General features: G+C 37.9%; 4 protein-coding genes and 1 long non-coding RNA gene across 9 annotated transcripts in view; 3 read left to right on the plus strand and 2 right to left on the minus strand.

The window, feature by feature from the left end:
• The window catches only part of emid1 (EMI domain containing 1), an 84,677-nt gene extending 82,242 nt beyond the window's left edge, over window positions 1-2,435 (plus strand). For 3 of the 4 annotated variants that reach the window (XM_067439042.1, XM_067439041.1, XM_067439043.1), the window contains one exon: window positions 1,033-2,435. In XM_067439042.1, the coding sequence (XP_067295143.1) occupies window positions 1,033-1,169 (137 nt within the window). In that variant the 3' untranslated portion in view covers window positions 1,170-2,435. The remainder of the gene's footprint in view (window positions 1-1,032) is intronic. The other variant, XR_010904402.1, reaches the window with a different exon arrangement.
• A 30-nt stretch (window positions 2,436-2,465) lies between these two features.
• Window positions 2,466-5,893, minus strand: rhbdd3 (rhomboid domain containing 3). The gene is made up of 5 exons (XM_067439044.1): window positions 5,460-5,893; window positions 4,999-5,382; window positions 3,451-3,580; window positions 3,129-3,341; window positions 2,466-3,035 (listed from the first exon to the last, which is right to left on the minus strand). Exons 1-5 carry the CDS (start codon window positions 5,620-5,622, stop codon window positions 2,849-2,851), a joined length of 1,077 nt encoding a protein of 358 aa, XP_067295145.1. The 5' UTR covers window positions 5,623-5,893; the 3' UTR covers window positions 2,466-2,848.
• A 261-nt stretch (window positions 5,894-6,154) lies between these two features.
• ewsr1b (EWS RNA-binding protein 1b) lies at window positions 6,155-16,652 on the plus strand. 2 transcript variants are annotated; one of them, XM_067439046.1, is made up of 16 exons: window positions 6,155-6,235; window positions 7,440-7,476; window positions 7,555-7,606; window positions 7,741-7,921; window positions 9,853-10,036; window positions 11,870-12,120; window positions 12,238-12,358; window positions 14,059-14,096; window positions 14,539-14,571; window positions 14,746-14,858; window positions 15,038-15,167; window positions 15,345-15,458; window positions 15,546-15,669; window positions 15,798-15,895; window positions 16,005-16,218; window positions 16,319-16,652. In XM_067439046.1, exons 1-16 carry the CDS (start codon window positions 6,220-6,222, stop codon window positions 16,353-16,355), a joined length of 1,743 nt encoding a protein of 580 aa, XP_067295147.1. In that variant the 5' UTR covers window positions 6,155-6,219; the 3' UTR covers window positions 16,356-16,652. The 2 variants fall into 2 exon arrangements, with proteins under 2 accessions (XP_067295147.1, XP_067295146.1); XM_067439045.1 differs by having other exon boundaries at window positions 6,156-6,235; window positions 7,738-7,921.
• Window positions 16,653-20,936: 4,284 nt separating this feature from the next.
• On the minus strand, window positions 20,937-22,236 carry LOC137071986 (uncharacterized). Its single transcript, XR_010904571.1, has 3 exons — window positions 22,224-22,236; window positions 21,480-21,790; window positions 20,937-21,096 (listed from the first exon to the last, which is right to left on the minus strand). It is a non-coding gene; the product is annotated as an uncharacterized lncRNA (long non-coding RNA).
• A 602-nt stretch (window positions 22,237-22,838) lies between these two features.
• gas2l1 (growth arrest-specific 2 like 1) overlaps window positions 22,839-27,234 on the plus strand; it is a 39,461-nt gene continuing 35,065 nt past the window's right edge. Inside the window, exon 1 of the mRNA XM_067439052.1 lies at window positions 22,839-24,429. Within this exon, the coding sequence (XP_067295153.1) occupies window positions 23,743-24,429 (687 nt within the window). The 5' untranslated portion in view covers window positions 22,839-23,742. The remainder of the gene's footprint in view (window positions 24,430-27,234) is intronic.

Below are 27,234 nucleotides of genomic sequence, written 5' to 3' on the forward strand. Positions count from 1 at the left end.
AACCAGGGTTTTCTAGTTGTATTTAGTATCATTTATTTCTGATTTGATGCTGTCACTCTAGTGATCATGATCACATTTGTGCCATATATTTATGCATTTTATAAGAATATACAGTATTTTATACATACATGTGTGTGTGTGTGTGTGTGTGTGTGTGTGTGTGTGTGTGTGTGTGTGTGTGTGTGTGTGTGTGTGTGTGTGCGCGCATATATGCATACATACATACATACACGTTCTTACATTCTTACAAAATGCACAAATATATGGCACAAATACGATCATGATCACTAGAGTGACAGCATCAAATCAGAAATAAATTATATTTCTGATCTGATTTTTATATAGTCATGATCATCAGAGTGACAGCATTAAATCAGAAATAATTAACTGTTTTATTGATTCAGTCTTACTAATGGGCCTTACTGTGCTAAACAATACGTGGCTATATATATTATAAAGATTTTTAGAATATAATTTATTATTATTTTATACAAAAGAACTCGAGGTTTATGAAATTTAAATCAAAGTACACTTCACAGCAATCATTTCCAGATCAGTTTAAATTGGACATTTATCAAAAAATAAAAAAAATACTCACGAGTCAATGAGGAAGTCAACTGAAAGTTGAACTCTGTAATGCCTCGGACTTATTTTAAGTGAGGGAATCTGATTAAAACTGCGAGTTTAAGAATCAGTTATTTTTTTCAAAAGAATCTGTACGAGTAATTTGTTCAGACATCAATGCTAACACACTTTAAAGACGTAACTCTTTAATACAACTTCTCAAAGATGTTTTCACGACTATCGCTAATAGTTACTAGAGTTTAAATTTATTGTAAGAATTATTTTTTGAAACAGTCTGAAGTCCTGTTGTTATAACCTTGAACTCCATAATAAACATATGCCAATTCTTAGGATAAACTGAATCAGTAGACTATTGCTCATCAGTTGTCTGACACCAGCCAGTATTTAAAAAGTATTTAAAGTAACAGATTAGCACTTAGCAGCCTTAACTCTCTCTTCCCTCAACAGAACCAGATCTAGGGTCAGGAGATGGCCTCTTTGGCACACCATCTCCAGATGTCTACCGTATTAAGAGGGCAAGAATGTCATCTTTGCGGGTCAACTCTCCCTTAATCACTGCTGAGGCCAAGGTTCGAGGGAAGTAGTCTGCATATTCCAAAGAGTGATGCCATCATTTCCATCTCGAGTCCATTATATCCGTAAATCAGCTGAACTGGCAACAACTACGCAAGTCCCCTGAGACACGCACATATTACAGGTCCAACTGCTTTGGAATATTCCAGTTAATCCAGAAGGGGGAGAAACCTCAGGGAAGATCAAATGGTGCTGTATGAATTAACCACCTCTAATGGGACTCCACAGGTTCCTAGCACCTCTCCTCTGGCAAATTATTGTGGTTTGCCATCATGTTGTGTCACTCTTATGACATAACCAAGTGAACACAATCAGTCTCGGAAGGTATTTATCGACCTATTGTTTGATACTCGTTTCACATGAAAAAGGAAACTTGTTTTAGAATACGATGTAGAGAAACAGTATTGGTGCTTGTACAATTGAGGGCAAGAAGGGTACAAAACCTGATGGCATATATGATGGAGGTGAAGGAGAGCATCAAACCATATTATTAGTCTTTCCAGCTGCTGTTAGGAGCTCATAGTAACTTCAGCAAATGTACTGTATGAGGAAAATGCACATAACGATTCTGCTATTCAGCCAAACACCACACTTTCCCCAACGATAAAAACTGATTTCATATTCTGTTGCTTGGATTAAATGCACTATGTAGATAATCACTTTGTTTTTCAGAGAGAAAGGACAATTGAAGGACATAAACATGTATAAACTTTAATAGACAATTCAGTTGTAATAAAAAAAATGGCTTTGGGTTTCCTCTCAATTTTGAAACGGACTGAAACTAGATTTGAATTAGTGAAAACAATCTGTTTCAATGTTTTTGTTAAAACACGCCTGTGATGAGCATTTAAGTGGTTCGGAATTAAATTCTAGGATTCTCCTCTAGTTCAGGACAATTATTAAGTAACCCTAAAATAAATCAAATACAAAATGTGATCTGTAAGATCTAACTGGAGCACAAGGGGATGTGGGAAAACTACTCATATAACTTGAATTCTGTTTTTGTGTTTCATGCATGTCTTTCCATCACAGTTACATGCACATGCATAGGACTGGTTTCCTTCCTCAATACTTTTCCATGTCTTTGTATTCCTATATAAATATTGTCGTATTAATTATTTATAGATGCTTATTAGCAATTGATGTTTTCCTTATCCTGTATACCAATTCATGTAACATCACCTGTATTTTTCCATTTCTAGCCTTGTTGTGTGAATTTGTTTTGCCAATTGGTGTTAAAATGAAATAAACTTTTTGGTGTTTCTTTTTTAAGACGATCCATGTTTTTATCAATACTCAATACTTGCTGAGTGTTTGGTAATATTTTAATAAAGAATAATCTGTAGCCAAAAGAAACTAAAATAGAGCTTAAATACGGACATATGCACATGACTCTCCTGGCCTGACAATCTAATAATGTGGATTTAATGACACCGTGTCCATGTTATAAGTTACTTGGAGCGTCCATGTCTCATCCATTGGGACAGTTTAAGAGTATGTGTTTCCATTACTTAACTTTCATCTTAAAAGCTGCCAGCACCATAATAATAAATTTTCCAAACCACCCATAATCCACTGGATTTTTTTCTTGGACAACCAAAAGTCATTAAGTAGTAAATACAAAGTAACAGTTCACTCTGAAGATAAATGCTTTGCTTAAATAATACTAGGGCAATGCAGTAGGACAGCTTCAATTTGAAGCAGTATCTTTGAGCAGTGAAGCTGATGATGGCTTCTTCCCTTTAGAGGTGACCACAGCCTCCTCCCCAATCTGATCATCAATAAGCAGAGAGATCGCTCCATCCAACTGCCCTGTAGCAGCTAGAGCCACAACAGCTTTCTCTGTGGGGAAGCCCATCTTCTCCAGCTGTTGCAACCTGAAAGTAAAGGAGATTAGATGCACAGCATGAACGTAAGCATTTAGGATAACACAATTGATGAAGAAACATTCATTTACACTATCAACTAACCGTAATGAGGACACTGAAGACTTGGGTACTTCCACTTTATCGGCTGCACCCTCAGGTGCGTCGTGGAGTGATGCTAATATCCCTGCTCTCAGCATCTGCTCCTCTAACAACTGTGAATCTGTTGCCAACAAAGGCTCCTGATGCCACTCTGACTCGGAATGCTGCCATACCGAATGATTTTCCAACTGGGATCTACTGGTTGATGGTTCTGGTCTATTACAGAATAATAAAGTGTATTAATTATTCTAGTTACATGACATGATTTAAGAAAAAAAACTAAAACATATGGGAAATATTAGCAGATATTAAAGTTTGCAATAACCTTATTGAGGTGTTGTGGTAAATTGGCAAGTGTGGATGAGAGGTAACAGGGATGTAAGCCCATTTTGGCAAGCAGGCACATGTACCCAGTCTCTCGATCTGCTCCAGCATTTCAATTAACTCATTATTGTCTGTATAAAATATTAAGGGCATCAATTTATAAAGACAATAAATATCTCAAAATTATATTAGTGTAAACACGTAGGTCTAAAATCAGGAGGCCTCAGCAAACATCTAAGCGGGCTGCAGGATATCCTAAAATGATTTGAATTGATGAAATTAATTATTATTACTATATTCAAATAATGTAACTGATTTAAATAAATAACAGAACATACATATAGATGTACACACACACACACACACACACATATATATACTGTATGTGTGTGTATATACACTACTGGTCAAAAGTTTTAGAACGGTAAGATTTTTAAATGTTTTTAAAGAAGTCTCTTCTGCTCACTAAGGCTGCATTTATGTTATTAGAAATACAAAAAAGTTGTAATATTGTGAAATATTATTAAAATATAAAATAACTTTTCTATTTGAAAAATGTAATTTATTTCTGTGATGCAAAGCTGAATTTTGAGCAATATTACTCGTCTTCAGTGTCACAGGATCAAATTAAATAAAATCAAATTCTTACCAACCCAAAATATTTAAATGATAGTACAATTTTACAAAAGCTTTTTATTTCAGATAAATACTGTTCTTTTTAACTTTCCATTCATCAAAGAATTCTATGTACAAAATGTACAAACTGTTTCAACATTGATAATAATCATAAATGTTTCTTGAGCAGTTAATCCACATATCAGAATGATTTCTGAAGGATCATGTGACGCTGAAGACTGGAGTTATGATGCTCAAAATTCAGCTTTGCGTCACAGGAATAAATTAGATTTTAAAATAGAAAACTGTTATTTTATATTTTAATAATATATTTTACGATATATTACAACTTTTTTTGTATTTCTAATAACATAAATGCAACTTTGGTGAGCAGAAGAGACTTCTTTAAAACGTTAAAAAATCATACCGTTCTAAAACTTTTGACCGGTAGTGTATTTTATGTGTGACTGTGTGCGTGTATCCGTCTCTATGCATAAACACACACACTTAATATGTTAACAAACTTTTATATTAGATGCGATTAAATCCATTTGACAGTATTTACTCATCCTCATGATCACTTGAAGAATTTGGTAACTACACAGTTTTGGTTTCCGTATCTAAAAAAAAAAAAAATGCAAAAGTCAATTGGAACCAAAACTTGCTTATAAACATTCTTCAAAATGTCTTGTTTAGCAGAAAAAATAAATGCAAATAGGGTTGGGATGACATGAGAGTGAGTAAATGATGACAGATTTTTTGAGTGGACTATTCTTTTAACCAAAATGTATGTTAATAAAAACGTTTGAAAACATGCAGCTTTATCATAACCCAGCAGAATACTGGAAATAGTCCATATTGGGGAGGTCTTTGGCTTGGACATTGCAGGGGCCTTTGAGTCAAAAGGGTTGAGAAGAACGGGTTTAAAGGATACAGTTGAGTCCCAGACAAATGGCATAAAAATGCAGCAGGCCTGGAGCACTGGGAAGCAGAAAGAGGTCGAGGAGCAAGAAGAGCCAAGGCAAGAACCAGACAGGAACAAAGCGCAGGACCCTTCTCTGCTTCACCTGCCGGCACTGAGCTGTGAGCAGAGCAAGGAGGGTGGCTGAGTATCCACTAATCCTGCTGGCTTCATCCCCGGTAACAAAGAGGAAAAGGGCATAAATAGGAGGAAGGAGCACAGTGGAGATAAAGGAGAGAGCTAGGAAGACAAAAGTGCCCCATCTTCTCTCCTGGCAGGGCCCGATCCACAGCAGCAGGGTGATGTTGTAGAGAAATGAGGTCAGCTCCTCATTACTGAAGGCGTAGAAGAAAAAATCTGCAATAAACTAGAATCATTAGGAACTGAACGCCTACAATCTAAATCAAAATATTATACATTCGTGTATAGCTTACCATAAAATCCAGGAAATTCCCCGCCTGGTCCTAAACTTAGACTGGCGTGAATACCACAGAGCCAAGTCGACAAAATTAATAAGACTATTATAAATGTCCCACTACAATATCCAGGCCGGTTTGATCCAAACCACATCCATGCCGAAAAAAGATGATCAAGCATTGTAAAATGAAAAACGCATCACCTGATGGTTTGCTATCATTACAAGTATTTACCTAGGTTTGTGCTTTGCAGGTGTATCATGTATTCATGTTTCCAGTTGAACTTCCCTGCCCAATTTACGACGCTAGGATCAAGAGGTCTGTATAACAAATACTTCAACGAACGAGTGTACGTACTACGAGGTGCATACATATAACTTTTTAAATATGTTTAAAATAATAATAAAATAAGACGAAGATAAACCAATACCGATGTCATTTGCCAACCCTTTTATTTTGACAGCGAATGACTTCCTCTTTCGGACAAGCGCATTTTGTGGGAGTCTGCGAATATGTTTTAGAAGCGTTTTGAGGGATTCATATTTATTAAATGATATGTTGTTAAACTATATGGAAACTGTTCTAAATAGTTTAATTATTAATCAACTCAACTGTAAAGATCATCAGGCAAATAACATGTTAACAATTATAGACAGAGATTTATAAGTGACCCCCTCTACAATCGGTGTGTTAGTACGTTCCAAATTGCTTTCACGCACGCGCAGACATTGCGCATGCACAGTTGCCCACACACCGCATACTGTTCTCCAACGGAAAGATGGCGTCAGTCACGAGTGAGTTTTTTTCCCTTTCGGGTTTCTTGTTTTAATCTATTGTCTTTCATTACTTTCTAACTGATAAAAATCATTACACTTTTGGTAAATGTTAGATAATGTTTCGAGTTTGAGGATTTTTTATGGATAACAAGCAGCCCTCGAGCATGCGGCCTAAAGTTTGTTTTTTTGGGTCATGGCGGTCGTTTGACGCTGACGAATCAAAAACGCGACGAACCCGGGGTTTAATCTTAGTTTGTAGTATAATTATAGCATACATTCAATATAAGGGCAAACGTATATTTTCTTGTCGTTATTTAAATGCGTAGCTCGTTGTTTAGTTCGGCGCAAACGCTAACGTTAGCAGGCGTGGTTTAAAAACAGCGGGATTGAGAGCGCAACCAATATGGCGAACATAATGTTTATTTTTGCATTATTGCTTTTCTTGGTGATTCGAAATAAAATAAAAATATAGCAGAGATTTTTTTTGCCATTCTTGTTTTTATGCTGTTTTTACGTTTCCATATAGTTATAATGTAATGCTTAATCGTGGAAACGTGTAAATGCTTGTTTTTTTTTTTTTATACATTTTACCGCGTTTTCAAAACTAAAATGTACATTTTAGTTCAGTGTCAAGGATCCCTGTTTTTTGTGAATATTTTAATACTTAAAATAACCACGCTTCATTCGTTTATAATAGCTTTGTTCCAGATGAGTGGCTGGAGTTCAGCAGGGGCTGTACTTCTTTGTGTGTTTTGTGCTCTTTGCTCAGAAATAATTCACCCATAAATGAAAGTCGTCATTTAAGTTACTTGCCCTCAAGTTTTTCCAAACCTGTTTACATTTTTATTCTGCTAAACACCAAAAGATATTCTGGAGACTGTGGGTAACTAAACAATTGATCTGTTGACTTATGGAGTAAAAAAATATGGAGGTCAATGGAGCCCATTAACTGGTTGGTTACCCACATTTTTCAAAATATAACTTGTGTTCTGCAGAAGAAAGAAATTCATACAGATTTAGAACAACTTGAACATGAGTAAGTAATGACTTCTCATTTTTGGTTTAACTATCTCTTCAAGTCCGCATGCGTCCCCCATATTTTTTGGGCTATAATAAACCGCTAGATGTGCAGTCAGTATTCAGCTTTTATTTCCCTGATGTTATGCAGCTTTAACTGTGTTTGCAGGACTTCTAACCTTTCTGGTCATTAATTTCCTTGTAGATTATAGCAGCTACAACCAGGCTGGTGCACAGCAGTCGTAAGTTCTTCTCAATTAACACACTATATTCTATAATGGCTAAAGTAAATAGCTTAATAATGAACATCTTGTACACAGGTATGGCTCATACACTGCACCTCCCACTCAGAGCTATGGACAGACTGCACAGGTAAGCCTAAACTGCCCTAACACTTAGTAGGTCATACTGGAGCAGTGGGCTTGCAATGCCAAATTTCCCCACATGCTTTGTGTTTAATTGAAACTTTAGCCATTCTGATTCAGTGCAATTTCCTTTTGAAGCAGGGCTACTCTCAACAGGATTATGGCTCATATGCTCAACCTGCTGCAGCACCCGAGTCCACCTACAGCCAGGCAGCGCCATCTGCTGGGGCGTATGCACAACAGCCATATGGATCTTCCTATGGGCAAGCAGCAGCAGCAGCAGCCGCCACAACAACAGCAGCGGCTGCAGCAGCAGCGCCAGGTCTACAGGCAGAGCTTATTCACTATTATACATGTTTATTTGCCAGTTCGTGAAAGTGTTTGAAGCCTGGGTGCACAGATTTGACATGGCTTGAATTAATGCACTTGTCTATTCTTATTTAGGTTAGTTCACCCAAAAATGAACACTGCCATTAATTACTCACACACATGTTGTTCCAAACCCTTAAGATCTTTGTTCATCTTTGGAACACAAATTAAGATATTTGAAATCTGAGAGCTCTTGTCCCTCCATAGACAGCAATTTAAAGGGGTGATGAATTGAGAAATCAACTTTCCCTTGAACTTTTGATATATAAAAGGTCATGTTAATATAAGAATATCCTGTAAGTTTCAGAGCTGAATGTCCTTGTTAGTCAAAGAAAAGCTTTTATAGACACCAGGCCCAGAAAACGATCGTGTTCACATCTTGACATCATCGACTGACAAAACACCCCCTCTACAGAAAAATAAGCATTCAGTAGCCCCGCCCACCGACTCATGAATGTGTTCGGCTCGCGCTGGCCAGCAGCGATAAACATGCCGAAGATAGCAAAATATTGTGCACTTCCTGGTTGTGGAAGAACACAGTTGCTGCATAAGCTTTCTTTGGATCCTGATATTAGGAAAGTGTAATTAAACTTAATTTTTAATGAAGTTCCAGCTGACATGTTCACATAATTTCACTGCGGAATCGTTTGTAAACATATCTCAGGTCGATGCTGGATTTGCAGACACTTGATAATAAAACGCAAGGCAATTTCTTCTATATTGGATCCGACATGAATGGTCCAACACTTATGTGAGTAAAACGTGTCTTTTATATTACAGATCGTTTTGCTTGTGTACGTGTCTTAACAGAACATGCCTTTAGCATGCTGTACTCAGATGCGTATGAGCCAGGGCTCACAAAGCCCAACGTCCCAGGGCTATGTGTTTTCCAGATGGGCTACCAAAACGTAAGCCTGTCAGCAGGCAGATGAATCTCATAATATTACTTTCTTGTTCTGTGCTTCTCTCTTGACTTGACATTTGAAGGGGAATTTCGTGCAGTTCACGCTTGTATTGAATGATCGTGCGGCCTTTGTAATACAAAAATAATAGTCCAATTAATCGTGGGTGGATGATAAATAAATCATTGTTTGTTTGATAAGGATGTACTTGAATCATTCCAGTTGCTGCTTTCAAAACAACCCCATCCTCATGTGAACTGAACTGACAGGGGCATAGATATGACAGGACCTAAAGCTCATTAAATAAGCAAATCTTATCAAATCCTAGCTGTTGGCGTTTACTTGCAAGCCTCCAGTCAGGCATGCAAATCAAAACCCAGTTTTTTGGAGAGCCTCAAAACCAGTGTAGAAAATAGCCTATTACTTATTAGTTATGATGTTTTTGAATGTAAAAACCACACGAACGTCATTAGTTGACCTCAGACAACCGTATTAAAAAAGCCAGTTCGTAATGCCTTTACTTACTTTTGAATAAAAGTCGTCATTTGGTTGTTGTGCGCTCCAAGTATTCTCATCACTTCATAAAATTAAGATTGAACAACTTTAGTCAGGTGGACAATTTTAATTATGTCTTTCCTACCTTCCTGGGCCTTGAAAGTGGTAATTAAATTGCTCTCTATTGAGGGGTCAGAGAGCTCTTGGAGTTCAAAAATATCTTAATTTGTGTTCCCAAGATAAACAACGGTCTTACAGGTACGGGGCGACATGAGGGCGAGTAATTTTTTTTTTGTGAACTAACCCTTTAAAATATGAGTTCAGATTGAATTTTAAGTAATTAAGATCAAGAACAAGCATTGTAACAGTTTGGTGTCATTGAGGCCTGGAGTTCCTGCTTTCTAAATGCACTGTTCTCTTATACTTATGGTTTATTCAGGTGCAAATAGTAAATTCTCACAACTATTGTTCAATTATTCTCTTTCAGCTGCATATGGAACAGCACAGCCAGGCACTTATAATCAGCCTGCACAGAGTTATGGGGCCAGCAGTTACACCAGTTCCACTGCGGCCCCTGCCGCCCAGGCCTCCTATGGCTCCCAGCCCGGATACTCTGCGCAGCCAGCCTATTCTGGCTACAACCAGCAGGCTGCTGCCTCCGCTCCTCAGAGGTAACTGGACCATCTCCTAGAGCAGCACATCAACAGGATGCTATTATGTAGCTTCCTGCAGTGTCTCCATATGCTGTTCGTGCCTCATGCTGCTGAAATCTGAATGCAGTTCCCATGCAGATACACTGTTTTCTTTATTTTCCTGGAAAATGAATGACATTTTCCAGTCGTGGAAAATTGGAGAATGTAAAATTTCCTGAGAAATAATTTAGCCGAATATTTTTTCTTTAGCCGAATAGAGTTTATCACTGGCTTAAACAATTACTGCTAGTTGCATAAAGAGTGACGTTCAGGAATGCTAAGTTTCAACAATTAATATTTAAAATGTTTGTGTTGCCACTTGCAGCAGTTAGCTTATTATAACTGGTAAGCAGCTACCTAATCACATAATTTTGATAAACTCAAAGTTGGGTGTTATGGAGTCAGAATTGTTTTTTTTCTCACAATTGTGAATTTCTCACTATTATAAAGTCCAATTCTGAGAAACGTATTTTAAAAGACTGCGCCATTTACCAACAAAAACCTCTAAAGTCAATAGTGCAGAATTTATTTACAATGTACATACCCTCTACTTATTACACATAAAGGGATGCACAGCAGCACACATTTTTAAATATTAAAAATTAAAGGATTAAAATGTAATGGATTTATTATTGTATACATAAATATAAAAATGCTCGCATATCCTAATGGAGCTTTGGTGGAATTTGGCTTGTACCATAGATCGTCTGCTCGCATGCTTTAACCTTTCATATGAATGCAGTTATATTTAAAAAAAGTCCTGCCTCTTCCAAGCTTTATTGATGGCGGTGAATGGCTGTAAATAATAGATGGTGAATAATTCAGCAGCAAAAATTAAAAAATCACGAGTGCACAATAATTGTATAAAATCTAAAAATAACAAAATAAAGGAAACCACAAAAGTGAATAAGTGTAGCTGTAAATCTGGTAAAATGTTGCACAAAATGTATTCATGAAAAACAAGTAAATATATTTATAGAAATGGGCCTATATTCTAAGAAATTACATTTATGTTAAATGTATAGTGTATCTTTTTAATGAGGCAGCAACATATTTTAGATGGGGCAGAGCAAGAAAGGATATTAAGGCTTTCATAGCACAAAAGTATTATAATATAGAGCGGCACAGTGCGTATGCACAGGATGATGTGCTTGAAGCAACATGGAGTCACATGCTCACAGCGAGCCGCGCTCCGTCAGCATTGAGAAGTTCAAAACAAGATATAGATGCGTAGTGTATCCATGCAGTATTTTGTATAAGCCGTTTATTTTTAACAGTTTAACATTTTATTTACTGTGCGTGAAGAAAAATACAATAACTAGTCCAGATTTGTGATCTAACAGACACCTGGTCAAAAGTAACACAATAAATGGCAGCAAGATAGACAGTTATCTACAGATACTGAGTATCAGATCGGTGCATCCCTAGTTAATATACTAAGTCTTGACTGCTTTGTCAGACAAAAATGGTGAATTGTGATTGGGCAGATCGTCTCTCAATCAAACTTCTGGCGAAGGGTGAATTAGGATGTTTAAGATGCATCCCTTAGTAAACCTGATTTTTCTCTCCCATGATCCTTCAGAAATCAATTTAATACGCTGAATTAGTGCTCAAGAAACATTTATCAATGAAAACCGCTGTGCTGGGCAACAGTTTTGTGTAAAGTTAAACTTTTGAACTAATAGCAAGTTCAATAGAATTGTTTATTTTTAATATTTAGTGGAAAAATAGTAACTCTATTAATATCTGCCATCATCTAATGCTAGTGTACACATTTTCAAATGTTAGTAATTGTGTATTTTTGCCCTGTAGCTATAGTGCAAGCAGCCAGCCGGCCTACAACCAAGGTGCCTATTCCCAGCCTGGAGGTTATTCTCAGGCTCAGAGTGGGTACCAGGCTCAGCAGCCAGGCTACGGGCAACAGCAGCAGAGCAGCTATGGTCAGCCGCCTCAGCAAGGCCCACCTGCTGCCTACCCCCCTCAGGGGAACAGTGCATACGCACAGGCTCAGTACGGCCAGCAGAGTGCATCACAGAATGATTACAACCAGCAAAGTGCTTATAGTAAGTCGACATTTGTCAACACTCAATTTCACTGTGCCTTTTTACTACATTTTTATTAATTGTCAGTTCCTTAGTTTAAGTTCTTTGCCTAGATACGTAATGTGATCTCTCCCATAGGCAGTTACAGTCAGGGTGGAGGCTACCCAGGATCACAGCAGCGGGGTGGATACCCAGGAGAAGCAGGCAGAGATGGTTATGGTCCTCGGGGGCGTGGGGGTATGGGCCGCGGAGGCATGGGGTAAGTTCAGACTTTCTTTATGTAACTAACTGTTTGTTGCTTTTCACAGAGCGAAATCACTCGCTGCATGCAGGGTTTGAATTTTCAGGCATCTAAGAAGTGGAGTTGTAGTTCATGCAACCATTATTTGATTTGTTGAGGTTTGATGATGCCACGAGGATATTCTTGCAGGGATGTTTTCTTTTGGTTTCACACGTTGCAGTAGTTGTTACGACCATAGTTTTGAAGATGTCTTGGTTCATGCATTAAGACTGGATTTGGGTTTTTTCCCCCTTACGAAGCTCACAGTTTACTGTACTTTTGACTTTTATTTACACGGTTATTTCAAGTGTGGAGGCGTATCAAAGACTTGAGGGTTTGTTTGGTTACAAGGTCTTTTATGACACATTTATTCAACTTCTATGTTGCAATGATTCAAGCTGCCTACTAAATTTACATTTTGGTTTTAACAGGCTGTATGAGGATCTTTGCTGTTGAGATTGAATGTGGAGTAGTAAAAAAAAAAATAAACACCAAGTGTTAGAGAAATGGGTAGTTACCTAGAATTATGTCTTAGCAGAGAGTGGCACACGATTATGGGTTTTTAGTTTTTTTTTTTTTGTCTTTTAATTTGTTTTTAAAATGCTGAATGGAACTTATGTATTGAAAGTAATCACGTTTAAAAGGGGTCAGTGTAAACCGAAGAGTTGGTTCAACATTGGAAAAATAGATATTTGACATTTAAAATGGTTGGAGTAACCCTGAACAGAATCTTTGTATATTTAATGGACACATAATATGAAATTCTTTGTTGGTAACCAGAAGTAAGAATTTTGTGCATAAAGTTCAAGCACTTCTCGGTTGGCCTTTTTTGTTTTTTACCCAAAAAAAGGAAATCGAACAAAAAGGAAAATCAGCACTTATTTTTGTTCCGATTGAATTGGTTTCAAGGGACGGTGAGCATGCTATTATACACACTTCTGAAATTTCAATTTACACATTTTCATGTACTTAAATATTTTTGCATTTATGAACTGTTTTCTCATTTTAAAGGTCTTGTTTTAACATTCTTTGTCACATTTATACGCTGCAGGTGTCAGAGATCGATGTAAGAACAGCAGTACTTATTCTTTAAGTACCTTTTTCCATTTCAAAGGCGACAGCTCGAACCATGGGAATCTTTCTCGATTTGATTTGTTTAGCAAATCTTTAGTTGTTTTTTTTTTTGTCAGCTTATACTACTTTTTTTTTTTTCCATACTTTTCACCCTTTGTAAATAGTCATTTGTACTATATATTTGGATGTTGTTGTTTTTTGTTCAGTGCTGACATTTTTATTGGTTTCATTTTATGGTTGAAATGGCTTAAGGGATTTTTTTTATTTTTCTACCCCCAGCAAACGGGATTGCTGTATTTAAATATCTCAATCATTTTGTATTGGTTGCAACCTAACTTCATAATTCATCCCAAATTTACAAGGTTTACAAAATGCAATGTATTTCTGGTTCTGTGTGGATATTTTTATATTTTTCTAACCAAACTGTTAAATACCATTGAAAGATATTACAGAAGTGATGAAGATGGCCCATTATTACTTAGTAAAATACACTGTACATGATATGAGGCCTTTGCAAAGTTAGAGGGAGATATTGTGTTCATTTCCTATTCAAGTCCTATGGTTGGAGACTAAAAGGAATATCGCCTTCATATCTTCATGTTTAGCATCGCTGGAGACAGAGGGGGCTTCAATAAGCCTGGTGGTAAGTTCCTAAAGCGTATTCCATTGGCTAGTCCACTCGAGTTAATGTAGAGGCCATTCACGCCTATGTGTCCTTAAAATCTTCCATTTGGTGTGCCACTTTTTCTTTTCTTTTTTTTACAAAAAAAAAAAAAAAGACAGTGTCCTGATGGTTTATATTTGGTGTATATATTTGGATTTCTTCAAAAGTTGAGACGTGTCCTTTGACAGAAGCGTCTTTTTTATTTTATATATATATATTTTTAATTTAGCATTTTATTCCCATTTCATTCTGAGAATCTGTTGTGGTCAAGGGTAATCCTGAAAATGGTCACATCATCTCAATGTATTTAATACTGCAAGCATTTTTTTGGGTCTTGACAGGTTGTCAGGTCTGCTTCTTAAATTGTGACCATTACGTAATGGCATTTCTTATCTTTTTGTTTTCTTTGATGGGATCCCAGGAGCAATGAGAGGTGGAATGGATCGTGACATGGGTATGTGCTGTAAACCATTTACTGTTATTTTATGTAGTACATGTAATTTTACAATATAAAGACAAATACAAACTGATTTGCTACCATATTGTAGTTTAACACCATTTTCAAATGTTGAATGTTTTTAAAAACAGGTGTTGGTGTTAAAACTGATTCTCTCCCTCAAACACACAGGGCATCCAGGAGAGCAGGACTCTGAGAACAGCACCATCTATATCACGGGCCTCACAGAGAATGCCACTTTACCAGAGATGGCTGACTTTTTCAAGCACTGTGGACCGATAAGGGTAAGCAGCTATGTTTGTTTTTTTACCTTCTCAATAAAGATAACCGCCTTTGTTAAATAAATTGTTGTGGTGCCGTTTAATAATAATACCTTTTATAATGCACTTTATATTTAACAATCTCAGTGCTAAAGTTTTCATGCTTTTGAAGTCCTTTTTGAACATTTGTGTTTCTCTCATAGATAAATCGACGTTTAAACCAACCAGCCATAAATATCTACACGGATAAGGATTCTGGCAAACCAAAAGGAGATGCCACACTGTCCTATGAAGAACCTGCAATTGCCAAAGCTGCTGTTGAATACTTTGATGGTTGGCTTTTCTAATTATTTTTGGATGCCCCTCCTTGCATTAAGTCATACAAATATTTCATAGCTTCCCACCATTACCTGTGTACATTTTGACATTAGTCTGCCAGTTTCACTCAATTTCTTTATCACATTTTTCTGCCTTTTAAACAAACACTTTTTCCTGGTCCTCGTACATCAGGTAAGGAATTCCAGGGCCGGAGGTTAAAGGTCTCTATGGCTCGCCGGAAGCCCATGATTGGGGGTATGAGAGGAGGAATGCCAATGAGAGGTGGTCCTGGGATGGACCGTGGAGGTATAACTCCTTGGCTATAAATCCTTGTTGCGTCAGGTATTCAAGTGGAATGTGCTTCTATAGTCAGTTTGTTTTGTCTGCCTACAGGCATGGGAAGAGGAGAGAGGGGTGGTTTCCCCCCTCGTGGTGGCCCTCGGGGTGGAATGGGCTGGAATGGTCCTCCAGGAGGCAATGTGCAGAAGAGAGCTGGAGACTGGGAATGTCCCAATCCGTGAGTGATGTGCAACTTTATTTAAGCAACCAAACTGATTCCTCTCATTTGCAATATATGAAACCTGCTGATTCAACAATGTTAATGCCCGTTTCTGACTTTCTTGCCCATCTCATATCTCATTACAGTGGATGTGGCAATCAGAACTTCTCCTGGAGAATGGAGTGTAACCAATGTAAAGCTCCAAAACCCGAAGGCCTTGGAGCTCCTCCCTTCTCTCCTACAGGTACACGCAGATTAACAGTCTTTCCTAATCAGCTGTCATTTGTGGTTTGTACACAGTGTCTGTGAGATCTGTGACATGTAACAAACATGATTTGTTTAAACTCTGTAAGGTGATCGTGGCAGAGGAGGAATGAGGGGTGGCAGGGGAATGGATCGTGGTGGACCAGGAGGCATGCGTGGAGGCTGGGGAGGAGATCGTGGAGGCTTTAGAGGAGGCCGTGGTGGAATGGACAGGGGTGGATTCAGAGGAGGTAGCAGGGGTGGTCCTCCCATGGACAGAGGGGGTAGGAGAGGCATGGGACCACCAGGCAAGATGGATATGAGGTGAGCATCACTTACTGTGAGTATAGCAGGACAAATGGGAAATGCTTTATTTCTTGGATTGTTTCATATGCTTCATACAGACTGCTTATTCTTTCAACAGGGATCACCGTCAGGAGCGCAGAGACAGACCCTACTGAGTTAATGCATCAAGCATAGAGGAAAAATTTTAAAAGTCCTTTTTATTTATGATTCCATATTTATATATGGCTATCTTTTTTGCTTGCTTTCTTTTAATTTCAGTATCACATTGTGGTTTTAGTTAAACCTTTTGGTTGCTTTTTTTGTATGCTATAATGGCTTCTCTTCCCCCCTCCCCTGTTTTAAGATACTCAGTTACCCTGTAGTCACCTTTTTTTGGTGATGTCTGTCTTACATGTCTCTATGTAACTATGTACTTTGAACAATTTTTTTAAAAATAAACTTTTCCACCTCCAGTTGTTTTGCTATGTTTTGTGATCTTTTTCCCCCATACTGTGGCTTTTGTGTACTGAAGTTGCCAGCAATTAAACCTCTATGCATGCATCTACTCATGTCTATATTATTTGATTAAATACATTCATTGCCTCATGTTGCTTCATGCCTGAACCCTATAAAGCACATCAAATTCTGGTCCTGGAGGGCCACTGTAGTACACTGTAATTGTATAGTTATCCTGAGGCCTTGCTTAGCCAATTTAGGTGTTTAATTAGGGTTGGAGCTAAACTCTGCAGGACAGTGACCTTTCAGGTACCGAGTCTGACACCACTGGTCCTAAAGGTTTTCTTGAACACTTGACATGGATCTGTTGTGTAGATCAAATGAGATTCCCTGGAGCCAAATTAATAGTTGCAATTCAGTCTTTAGCCAGTAGGTGCCTCAATTGTTCTAGTTTCACAAGTTGTTTCCATTGCTACCATGTGCATGAGAGCAGATTTATCTCCTGAGTACTAACAAACACTAAAATGATGCCGACTCTGACTAATGGAGCATGATTTGGACTTGGACTGATTTGATCACCAGAATTTTTTTCCGTCCAAGTAGCATTGGTATTATATTTTATGCAACTTTTCAGAAGAGCTATTAATTTAGTTCCATCATTCTTTGAAGTAAAAGAAATGTAAAGCTTTAAGCCATCTAGTTGTTCAGAATATTAAGACATTTTCAAATATAAATGCTACAGTTTATTTTTTTACTCTGGCTTTTAATGGTTTTATAAAAAAACAAATCAGTTGTCTCATGTAAAGCAGGGGACCGTTATCAACATTTCACTTCATTTAAAGCATCTGGCCTGTTCACCAAGAGCCTTGTGTTGAAACATTGCTCTTGTTAACTGATGTGTTGGCAGGATGATGTTTGTACCAGCTTTAGAGACTTCTTGTGAAGTCGATTCAATTATGCTCAGAAATTAAAGTTAATTCTAAGTCAAAACTTTCAATGCAAAGTGTTTCATTTCAATGGCAATGGCAGACCTTTTTTTAACGGACAGCTGAGAGCCAAATGCTCACTTGCTGGAGAGCTGTGGAATGAACTGGTTCTGTGTGTGTGTTCACAGAAAAGCTGATTCATCCAGGCTTTGAATGATCTCATTCCTTCTCTTGCTGTGTGTCCTCCCCTCCGTCTAGCTCTCTTAAAGAAACAACCGATGCTTTTCAAATCAAAACAAGGGCCTCCCTTTGGCTGCGGCTGCTGTTGGAATAATGACACACTGCAGTGGTCCGGCCTGGGCTATTGAAGAGCACGCTGCCTGGTGTTAACTACAAGAGCAGGAAGTAAAACAAGGGGAAAAGATTTCCATTTATGCTCTCAGTCGCTAATCATGTCATGAAGTGTGAAGTAAAAGCAATCCTAATGTCTTCTATTTGGCCTGTTATATTTAGAGGAAAGTTTTTTAAATCTGCAGTTGGCTGGTTTGGAGACAAATGGCTAAAGCTTCCAAGCAAAAGTGACTTAAAATAGGATGACACTGGAGAGGGAAGCTGGACACTTGAGTCCTCCTCGTAAGGATTGTTTCTGGTCCATTAGCTTTAACATTACAAAATACTTTGCTCCTTTACAAAATATTAAGACACTATATATATATATATATATATATATATATATATATATATATATATATATATATATATATATATATATATATATATATATATTAATACATGACATCTATTTCAAGTACTATTCCTCTAAACTTTATTTTGCCTTCTCATTCAAAGCATGCTCACTAGTGTGACTGACCTATGGTTGTTAAGGAGTTGAGTTTCTGAAGACAGACTTTCAGTTGTCCTACAGCCATTGAACTGATTGTTTAAAGGAGACAAATGAACGCTGATTAACATCATGATGATGTCTTCGTGTCTGTCTTTTGTCTGCCTATTCAGAATGGTCCCTTTCATTTGCTGATGAGCAAGACCATTGGCAGAGCAGTGTGAGTGAGCCTGAACTAAAGGTTTGGAGCCAAACAAGAACAGAGCTTGTTAGATAGTCAAATTCATTTAATTTGACATTCTTGATTAAAGCAATGGGAGTTTTGGGGAATATAAATCAAAGGGATGTTCTTGAGCCATGGAGCAAATAAAGTGGCCAAGAATCTTTATTGTTTATTTATTTTAATTAAGGAGAGATAATTTCACACATCAACAGTCTTTGCATGAGCAGAGAAAGATTGTGATATTACATTTTTTATGAAGTTTAACTGGCAAGCATGTATTTAATCACATCACTATACAATATTTAAACTTAATCACATCACAGCTTAATTATTATTATTTATTTATTACTTCACAGCTTGACCCTCCCCCCAAATAAATAAATAAATAAAAATAAATGCAAGAACAGTAACAACCCCGTTTTCCTCATTCTCATTAAAAACAAAACAAAAAGGTTTTCAATTAGAAAATGTATATTTATTAATATATTTGGCTAACAGAAAAATAAGATTTATAAAATCAATATTATTTTTATTTTCACCTTCATGAAAACCAAAAATTACATTTCTATATGTCAATTCCAAAATTATGGTTGACATAACATTTGATAAAATGATGTATCGCAACAAAATGTCAATGTGTGAGAGCAACTCCAAGTAGCTAGATTCAGGTTTCTCTGAACAGAAGCTTGTTAAGTCTTGTGAGAGAGCACTATCTGGGTAAAACCTATGAATTAACTTAGAGGTCATCTCTTCTTTTTGTATCAGGTATTTGTTGTATTATTTGTATTATTTATTATTAATATTATGGCACCCCTTCTCAATGGTGTTCATAAGATTTTCTAACAAAATTAGTTTTATTCTTCAAAACAACGTCTCTGATCTCATCGAGTCAATCACAACATTTAAAATGGCAAATACACCGGCGCTATTGTCTCCAAGATTAGTTTAGGCTATTCTGCGGTCACAGTAATTGCGATTCGCGCGAGAATCGCTAGTTTATGATGTTTTACGCTTACTTCTTCTAACAAAACAAAATCTTGGATGACTTCACAATTCATTTCAATGTATAAGCATAACGCTTTCAAGTGCAGTAGCGTTAAAGGAACAAAATGAAAACGGTGGTCGGAAAAACAAGTAGGCCTAGGGCCTATAGGCTTTTTTAGCTAAACGTGTTTGCTAACAGCACGGTAAAAGTAATTGAACTGCAGTTAGAAATATAGCCTATATAAAATAATATTGTAATGTTATTTGTTGTTGTGTTCGTCTTGCTTGACCGATGTTTTCGACATCAGCAGGTCGAGGCAATATATAGGCCTATATATATATATATATATGGGCCATTCCACCGAATGGGTGACATTTGCCTGTTGTAACTTTTAAAAATTAAACACATTTTTTTATCTTTTTTCAACACTGATTCTAATAAAACACATATTTCACTGTTCAAAATGTATATTGGTCAATCTCAGGTAACTTTATTTTATTTTTTAAAAGGTTTCAAAGTGGGAGATGGATGCATTTTTCTCAGTCCTGTTACCAAAAAACATGTGTCTTTTAAAAAACAAGTTTAAAAGAAATATCAACTGATCTATTTGTTTTCATTTCACAAACGAGCTTATTTTAAAGACATGGTTGGTTGCATGTTTAAATCATTTACATTTGTCTCTAAAAATCAGTATTTATGCACACAAGGTGTATTTCTTTTAAAAAACAAAAGCCATTTTTTCATTTTAAAGGAGACCCAAACCTCAAATTTATAAAAAATGTTATCATGTAATAAATTAAACTATTGGATAAATAATAAACATAACACAATTGAAAAAATCAGTGATTTAACTTTATTTTTTAGAGAAAAACAATTTAATAACAGGACTGAACATTGCGTAACAGGAATGAATGCGGACTGTGTGTGTGTGTGTGTGTGTGTGTGTGTGTGTGTGTGTGTGTGTGTGTGTATGTATATATATGTATATATATGTATATGTATGTATGTATATATAGTGTGCATAGCTTGTGTGTGAGAGATTTCTGAAGAAAAGTTCTTGTTTCTCACAGCAAAGACAGAAAGAGAATGAAAAGGAGAGATAGAGAGAGAGAGAGAGAGAGAGAGAGAGAGAGAGAGAGAGAGAGAGGGGGAGAGAGAGAGAGAGAGAGAGAGGGGGAGAGAGAGAGAGAGGGGGGGAGAGAGAGAGAGAGAGAGAGAGAGAGAGAAAGAGAGAGAGAGAGAGGTGTATCTCCTTCCTCGTCAGCATGCCATGGCCATGCTCCGAATGGCCACACTTGGAAGTTGTCTTAATTGTTTATTTACCTTTGTGCGTGGAGATGCATGTTTCTTTTTAAAGCGCTGGAGTCTTTTCTTGTACCTTTGTGTTTTTTTGGTTTCTTTTTTCAACAGAACCTTTAGTTCTTGAATTTGTGAATTGAGCTTTTTTCGTGTTTTTCGGTTTCTTCTCTGCCCTTGATTATGTTGCCTGAAAAAACATGCATCACAATAAATTAGACATCACAATAGTCAAATCTATGGTTACATTGTTAAACTAATCTCTATAACCTGATGGAAAGAATTCATACCCCCCGGTTTCACATTGTAAAGCACATCGTAAAATATGTCAGTGTCATGGTTTTGTCTCAAGATGCACAGCAGTAATGTTTTACAGTTTATAAAACATTTATAAAACGTTCATAAAAGCCACTTAAATGCCCTAATTGATCTAAGGCCCTAATCCTGATTTAATCTAAGCCCTGTCTGTGAAACTGGGCCATTTTGTAATGTAATCATGTTCATGGCTATTTTTATTAAACCTAACCCCTCTAGCACATTGTCTTTGGCACATGAGCATTTTCTGAATTAGACCTGGAAGTGCTTGGTTGTGGATGTACAGCTTGCTCTGGTGATAACTGGGGGCTGTGTGGAGGTGTGACAAGGTGTTGGAGGGCTTCTTTCCTGTCCTTGATGCTATGGTAATTCTCCCTCCACGTTCTGCGACGTCTGCCCTTTTCTCTCTGACTGAGGTCATTGATTAGTTTCTTTCTGCCTGACTCGAGATCCTTCTTGTATTTTTCACATTCCTTCTCTAAATATTTCTGTCTCCTCTCTGGGTCTGCATCGCGCCGGGCGCGATAGAGTCGCTGCTTTTCTGCAGCACTTAGTGGTGGATTGGCTCCCTGTAATAGTATTCACATTGTAAAACTGATACGTCTGCAACAACTGTTAACTGTAAAACTTTAAAAAATCAAGTAAATTGTATTACATAAACTGATATTTACACTAATAAATCAATACACCGGAGGATGCTACTCAGTCCTGTTACTGTTACTCAGTCCTGTTACGGTTTATATTAGTAACAGGACTGAAGGTAACAGGACTGAGTTTTTAGCATATAATTAGCAAATACATGAACTATAGCCACATAGCATACATGCTAACAGCATGAGGATACTAAGCAAATTCTATTGATTTACCCCAAAAATTATCTTAAAAATAAACAAATAACATCAAACTAATAATTTAGGTAACAGGAAAGTATGTTGAGATTGACCTTCTCAGACATAGTTGCAATATCATCAAATATACAGAAAATAAAATGAGAGGACTTACTTTTGGTCTTCCCATTGCCTTGAGAAGATGTAGATGATGCAACTTCCTGTTGAAAATGTGTCTTGTGGAATGTTCCAAGTTTTTTAGAGGGAGGAATGTGTTACGGTAACAGGACTGAGTGAAAACCCGGGGACATGACTAAAACATTTTTTTTATTTAAAATATTAGATAAAATATTTTTTTCTCTTGATTTTATTTTTAAAAAAAGCTTAGATTGTGTATAAAGTCACGCAACAATGCAAAAAAAATACGATTTCTGAAGGATTTTAATCATTATATTTCATTGTAAAGTACAGAGATAGAGAGTGGGGACATGCAACAAATGCTATTTTCTTACTGATCTAGGTAGTTTTTATTGATGTTTTTAATCAAATATTTAAATGTTTCATTTAGCTTAATATGCGGGACACTTTGCTTAATAATAAAATGCATTTTAGAGTTAATTTTCATGAATTTTTATACATATAATGTCCTGGGGACACAAATGTCACCCATTCGGTGGAATGGCTCATATATATATATATATATATATATATATATATATATATATATATATATATATATATATATATATATATCAGCAAATCATGTTTAATCTTCATCATGGCACGAAAATGACTACGGTATGCGTTCGCTTGAGCTTGCGTACGGGCATCGCGTGTAGCCTACAAGATCAATGTCGCGCCGATTAAACCGACTGTTTACAGGCATGAAGCAATCACAGAATGCCCACTGTTCCTATCAACGAACATGCAAATAATGATAAAGCAACATCCTTGTTTCTATTTTTGCTTGAATGACTGTCAGGAAAAAAAGTAACCGTATTTGAATATCGGTAATATCTGTGGTGATTAGTTCCTATCAACCGAATGTCAGATGCAAATAATCGGTTTGTCCGTTAGTTACTTGTGCAATTGAAATAAAGCAGCTGCATCATGGGAATGAAGTTGCCGTTGATCCTCTAATGAGCTGTAACTCAATGTATAAGTCACTGACTGCAGCTCAGCTCAGCGCGTGTGCAGGAGGCGGCGCATAGGAGGACGGTCGGATCATTTCCATCTGACGAAGATTATTATTAAAGTTCCCCCAGTGGACCAGGGCTGCCTTCCTGCCTCAATCGGCCATGCGTCCTCCAAATTGGTATGAACGAATAAATAAACGAGGCGTTGCGGAGCGCTGTTAGCCAATGCGCATGCTTCTCACAGACACTACAGCGCGTCGAGTGGGATAGTATGTCGTCGAGCTGTCATCTAGTGATAATTGTCATGTTGTTTCGGTCTGGACTTCCATAGGGGAATGAGTAATCGCGATGTGGTCATTGGAGGCGGGTATCTCACAGACATCCGGAATCCATCGCGGGATCACACAGATGCACCGCGGAGCTGCGAGTCAAAGCGGCCCGCTTTAGGAGCTCCTGCCGCCCGTCGTTATGCCATTCCCAACGCTGTTTATGGAGGATTGCTGTGTGAGACGGCCGTGCTTCATTTCGTGCCTTGATTGATACACATTTTCCCATAATATGGCCGATCAGAGCAACATTCAATCTGCCGCTTCCAAAAGCATCAGGCCGTTCAAATCCAGCGAGGAATACCTGTATGCCATGAAGGAGGATTTGGCTGAATGGCTGAACACGCTGTACGACCTGGACATCACGGCGGACACTTTTATGGAGGGTCTGGAGACCGGCTGCGCGCTCTGCCGACATGCCAACAACGTGAACCGCGCCGCCCACGAATTCAAGGCGAATTATCCAGATGCGGCGCTTTCTTTGCGGATACCCAGCAAGGACGTGGTCTTCCAGTCGAGGAACGTCATACCGGGATCGTTTTTGGCCAGAGACAATGTGTCGAACTTCATCGGCTGGTGCAGGCAGGAGCTCTGGATCAAAGACGTGCTCATGTTCGAGACCAACGACCTGGTGGAGAGGTGTAACGAGAAGAACTTAGTGCTGTGCCTGCTGGAGGTGGCTCGTCGGGGGGCTAAATTCGGCATGCTGGCCCCCATGTTGATTCAACTCGAGGAGGAGATCGAGGAGGAGATCCGGGATCAGGAGAACCTGACGGAGGCTGTAGGGGAGTCCCAGAGCCCGCCGAGCAGGACGTACAGCCGCAAGGAAAGCATCGGCGAGCCCGACCCGGAGCTGTTGGCCCGCTGGCAGCAGCAGCAGAAGAGAGTCCTGCTGGATATGCGCAACCTGGACGAGCTGGTGAGTTTGACAGCTGTCAGCATACACACTCAGTCACTCACCTTCATAATAATAACAGCTGATGATGGGTTATTAATCTGGGCAACTGTTGGGTGGGTGGTTATTATTATTCTGGGGAGTTTGACAGCACATGCACATTGAATGAATTTAAATTTTGAAAACACACCACTGGTGTTATGGAAAGTAGAGCTGTGTATCTGAATCAGATAATACTGTAGTTCATTGCAGGGCTTCTACAGCAAATATAGGTTTATTAGACTATCTATCAAATCTTGATTTGCACTGAATAGCACTTTTATCTTAGATGGCTCCCAAACATCATCCTATAGCACGTGCAAACTCCACTCCTGGAAGACCACTGTCCTGCTGAGTGTAGACAGCTCCAAAACACCCGCCTTGAAGTTTCTGGATAATCCTGAAGACCTTGATTAGCAGGTTTAGGTGTGTTTAATTAGGCTTAGAGCCCTCCAGGAACTGAGTTTGACACCCCCAGACCTATAGGAAGCAGCTTTGCAGAAAGTACATGCATTGCCATTACTCTCTTTACAATTTAGAGTGGTCTGTTAGCAGAAGTGATTGTCTCCAAGTTTTTTAATTTCAGAAATGTATGCCAATCACACAGCTAGCTAACATGTATTAAAGACAGAAACTGAGCTCACTGAAGTAATGAATACATTTTAACAAATTCTTGAAACATGAGACAAAACATGGCAGTGACAACTTTATTCAGCATTAGCAACATTTACTCGCTGAAATGATCGGTAGAATGTTCTTAAAATGCACCATTTCTGAATCTTCTCGTTATTTGATTGACTATCTTTTAAATAGTTATCTATCTATAGAGTTACCTATATAATATATAGTCAATATGTCTTATATCCCTATATCCTATAGAAATAGACATTTGTGAAAACATTTTAAAATCATGCAAAATAAAAGCCAGCCTTCATTATCCTGTTTTCAATAATTCACTTACTGAATTTCAAAATTCATTACTGTTATTTTAAGTGTGCCTTTATTTCACAGCTACAACCATGGGTCAAACCCCTCACAATTAGTGAAGAAAATTAGTTTGAAGCAAGTTTAGTAATTGAAAGGAAAGATAGTTTGTAAATATTTATAATTATGATTTTCTGAAGGGGTTCGACCCATATCGTTTGACCTCCATGAGGTTCCACCCAATCTGTAGAATAACTATTGATTATTTTCATCTTAAAAGGTCTTGTGATTGTATCTTTGTGTTTATTTGTGTGTAGGATGAAAGGTCAGAGTGTGTGTCATTCATATTGGTGTGTGACATCCGAGTCTGCACATTTTCCTTGCACCCCTCCATGGCATATCTCACTTATGTGTTTCTTGAGGGTGAAAGCTAGCCTGACAAGCCAGACCCACATCAAGATGTTTCGGTCTGGAAACTCACCATTGACAGGGCTCAATCCGAGGGGCGGGATAAATGCTTGTCTTTCAAACTCCCTCTGCACGCGATAGGATAGCGCTACAACCAACCAGAGCAACGAAGGTGAAGCAGAGCTAGTTGACAGATTATCTTTCGCCGTATCCGGTCAGCAAAACTCCAAACACATCTTCCCTTTTTAAGAATGACTTCAGTGCCGTTCTTTGTTCTTTTCTCAGAGAAAAGCTTAACTCCAAGTCTTCCAGAGTCGCGGTCAAAGCTGATTCGAAAGACCGCCGTTCGCCAGTTTCTGTGTTTACTAGAAGCACGCAAGTGCAACTCGGCCGTCATTATGTTAAGCCACCGACTCTATACACGATGTGATTGGCCCGACCAGAGTTTGGTTTTTACAGCTCAGAAGTGTATTGAGAGTTGCTAGACGACACTCGCGGCAGATTAGATTTGCTGCCGCTAGGGTGCGTCTAGATTTCTAGGCTAGGTGAAAGGTTGTTTCTTCAGGATTAGAGAGGACCCTGGCCTGTGTAATTGAGTCTATCAGTACAAAGTTCTGTCACTTGATCATTTCTCATTAAGAAAAACAAAAGCCCACTAGGGGATTTATGTGATATAATTGCTTATAGATAATGTCCTGACGTTTGAGTTAAGACGGCTGAATGTTAGCACGGAGTGACTGATTAACATGTCCTTGTTATTTGATTTAGCTTCTCTGCCACAGCCGGAAGAAATTAGTTTTGTTTTTCAGAAAGACTCTCCTTCAGTTTGCATTGTGTGTTTGCCAGTCCTGATAATCTGCTCTCATCCAATTATGAAATCAAAATATTTTGGGGGGGACAACAGACGGGAACTTGCAGTCTCCCACAAGCACAGGCACTAATTTGACCAATAATTTGACTGTTCCAGTTACTGTGGTGGTTATTTCCCTCTAAAAGTCCCTCTCTTCACTACATTTCATTTCCTCACTTAAAACTGTCAAGCTGTCAACAGATATATCATTCCAAAGATCAATGTTAAACATGCTTAGTTTACATATAAAATTGAGTTGTTGATCTAGTGTTGGCCCATCATAGAAACATTCAGCCCTTGTGAGTGTGTAAGCACCTTTTTCCCTAAGCGTGAACTGCTAGCATCAGCATAAGTTCAAGGCAGGGTGAAGAAACAGAGGACATCAGGTGCTGTTACATAAGAAATTCAGCCAAACAGTTTGTTATTAGCATTTTTTTACTGTAAATGTTCTGATTTGAAATGTAAATCCTAATATTAAAGTACAGAGTCAGTGATGGTACACTACATGGTATTCTTTTTTCTCATGCATATGTTACCACTATTTTAATTCATTTCTATGTAAAGCACTTTGAATTGCCATTGGGTATGAAAGGTGCTATACAAATAAA

The sequence above is a fragment of the Pseudorasbora parva genome, chromosome 3, assembly GCF_024679245.1.
Source record: "Pseudorasbora parva isolate DD20220531a chromosome 3, ASM2467924v1, whole genome shotgun sequence".
NCBI lineage: Eukaryota > Metazoa > Chordata > Actinopteri > Cypriniformes > Gobionidae > Pseudorasbora > Pseudorasbora parva.

Coding starts and splice junctions, on each gene's coding strand:
- rhbdd3 (XM_067439044.1), bottom strand. CDS start 5,622: ATGCTTGATCATCTTTTTTCGGCATGGATGTGGTTTGGATCAAACCGG. Junction 5,383..5,459: donor GGAATTTCCTGGATTTTATG/GTAAGCTATACA, acceptor AGTTTATTGCAG/ATTTTTTCTTCTACGCCTTC. Junction 3,581..4,998: donor CATTTGTCTGGGACTCAACT/GTATCCTTTAAA, acceptor TATTTTATACAG/ACAATAATGAGTTAATTGAA.
- ewsr1b (XM_067439045.1), top strand. Junction 7,607..7,737: donor GCTATGGACAGACTGCACAG/GTAAGCCTAAAC, acceptor TTCCTTTTGAAG/CAGGGCTACTCTCAACAGGA. Junction 15,168..15,344: donor TGCTGTTGAATACTTTGATG/GTTGGCTTTTCT, acceptor CTCGTACATCAG/GTAAGGAATTCCAGGGCCGG.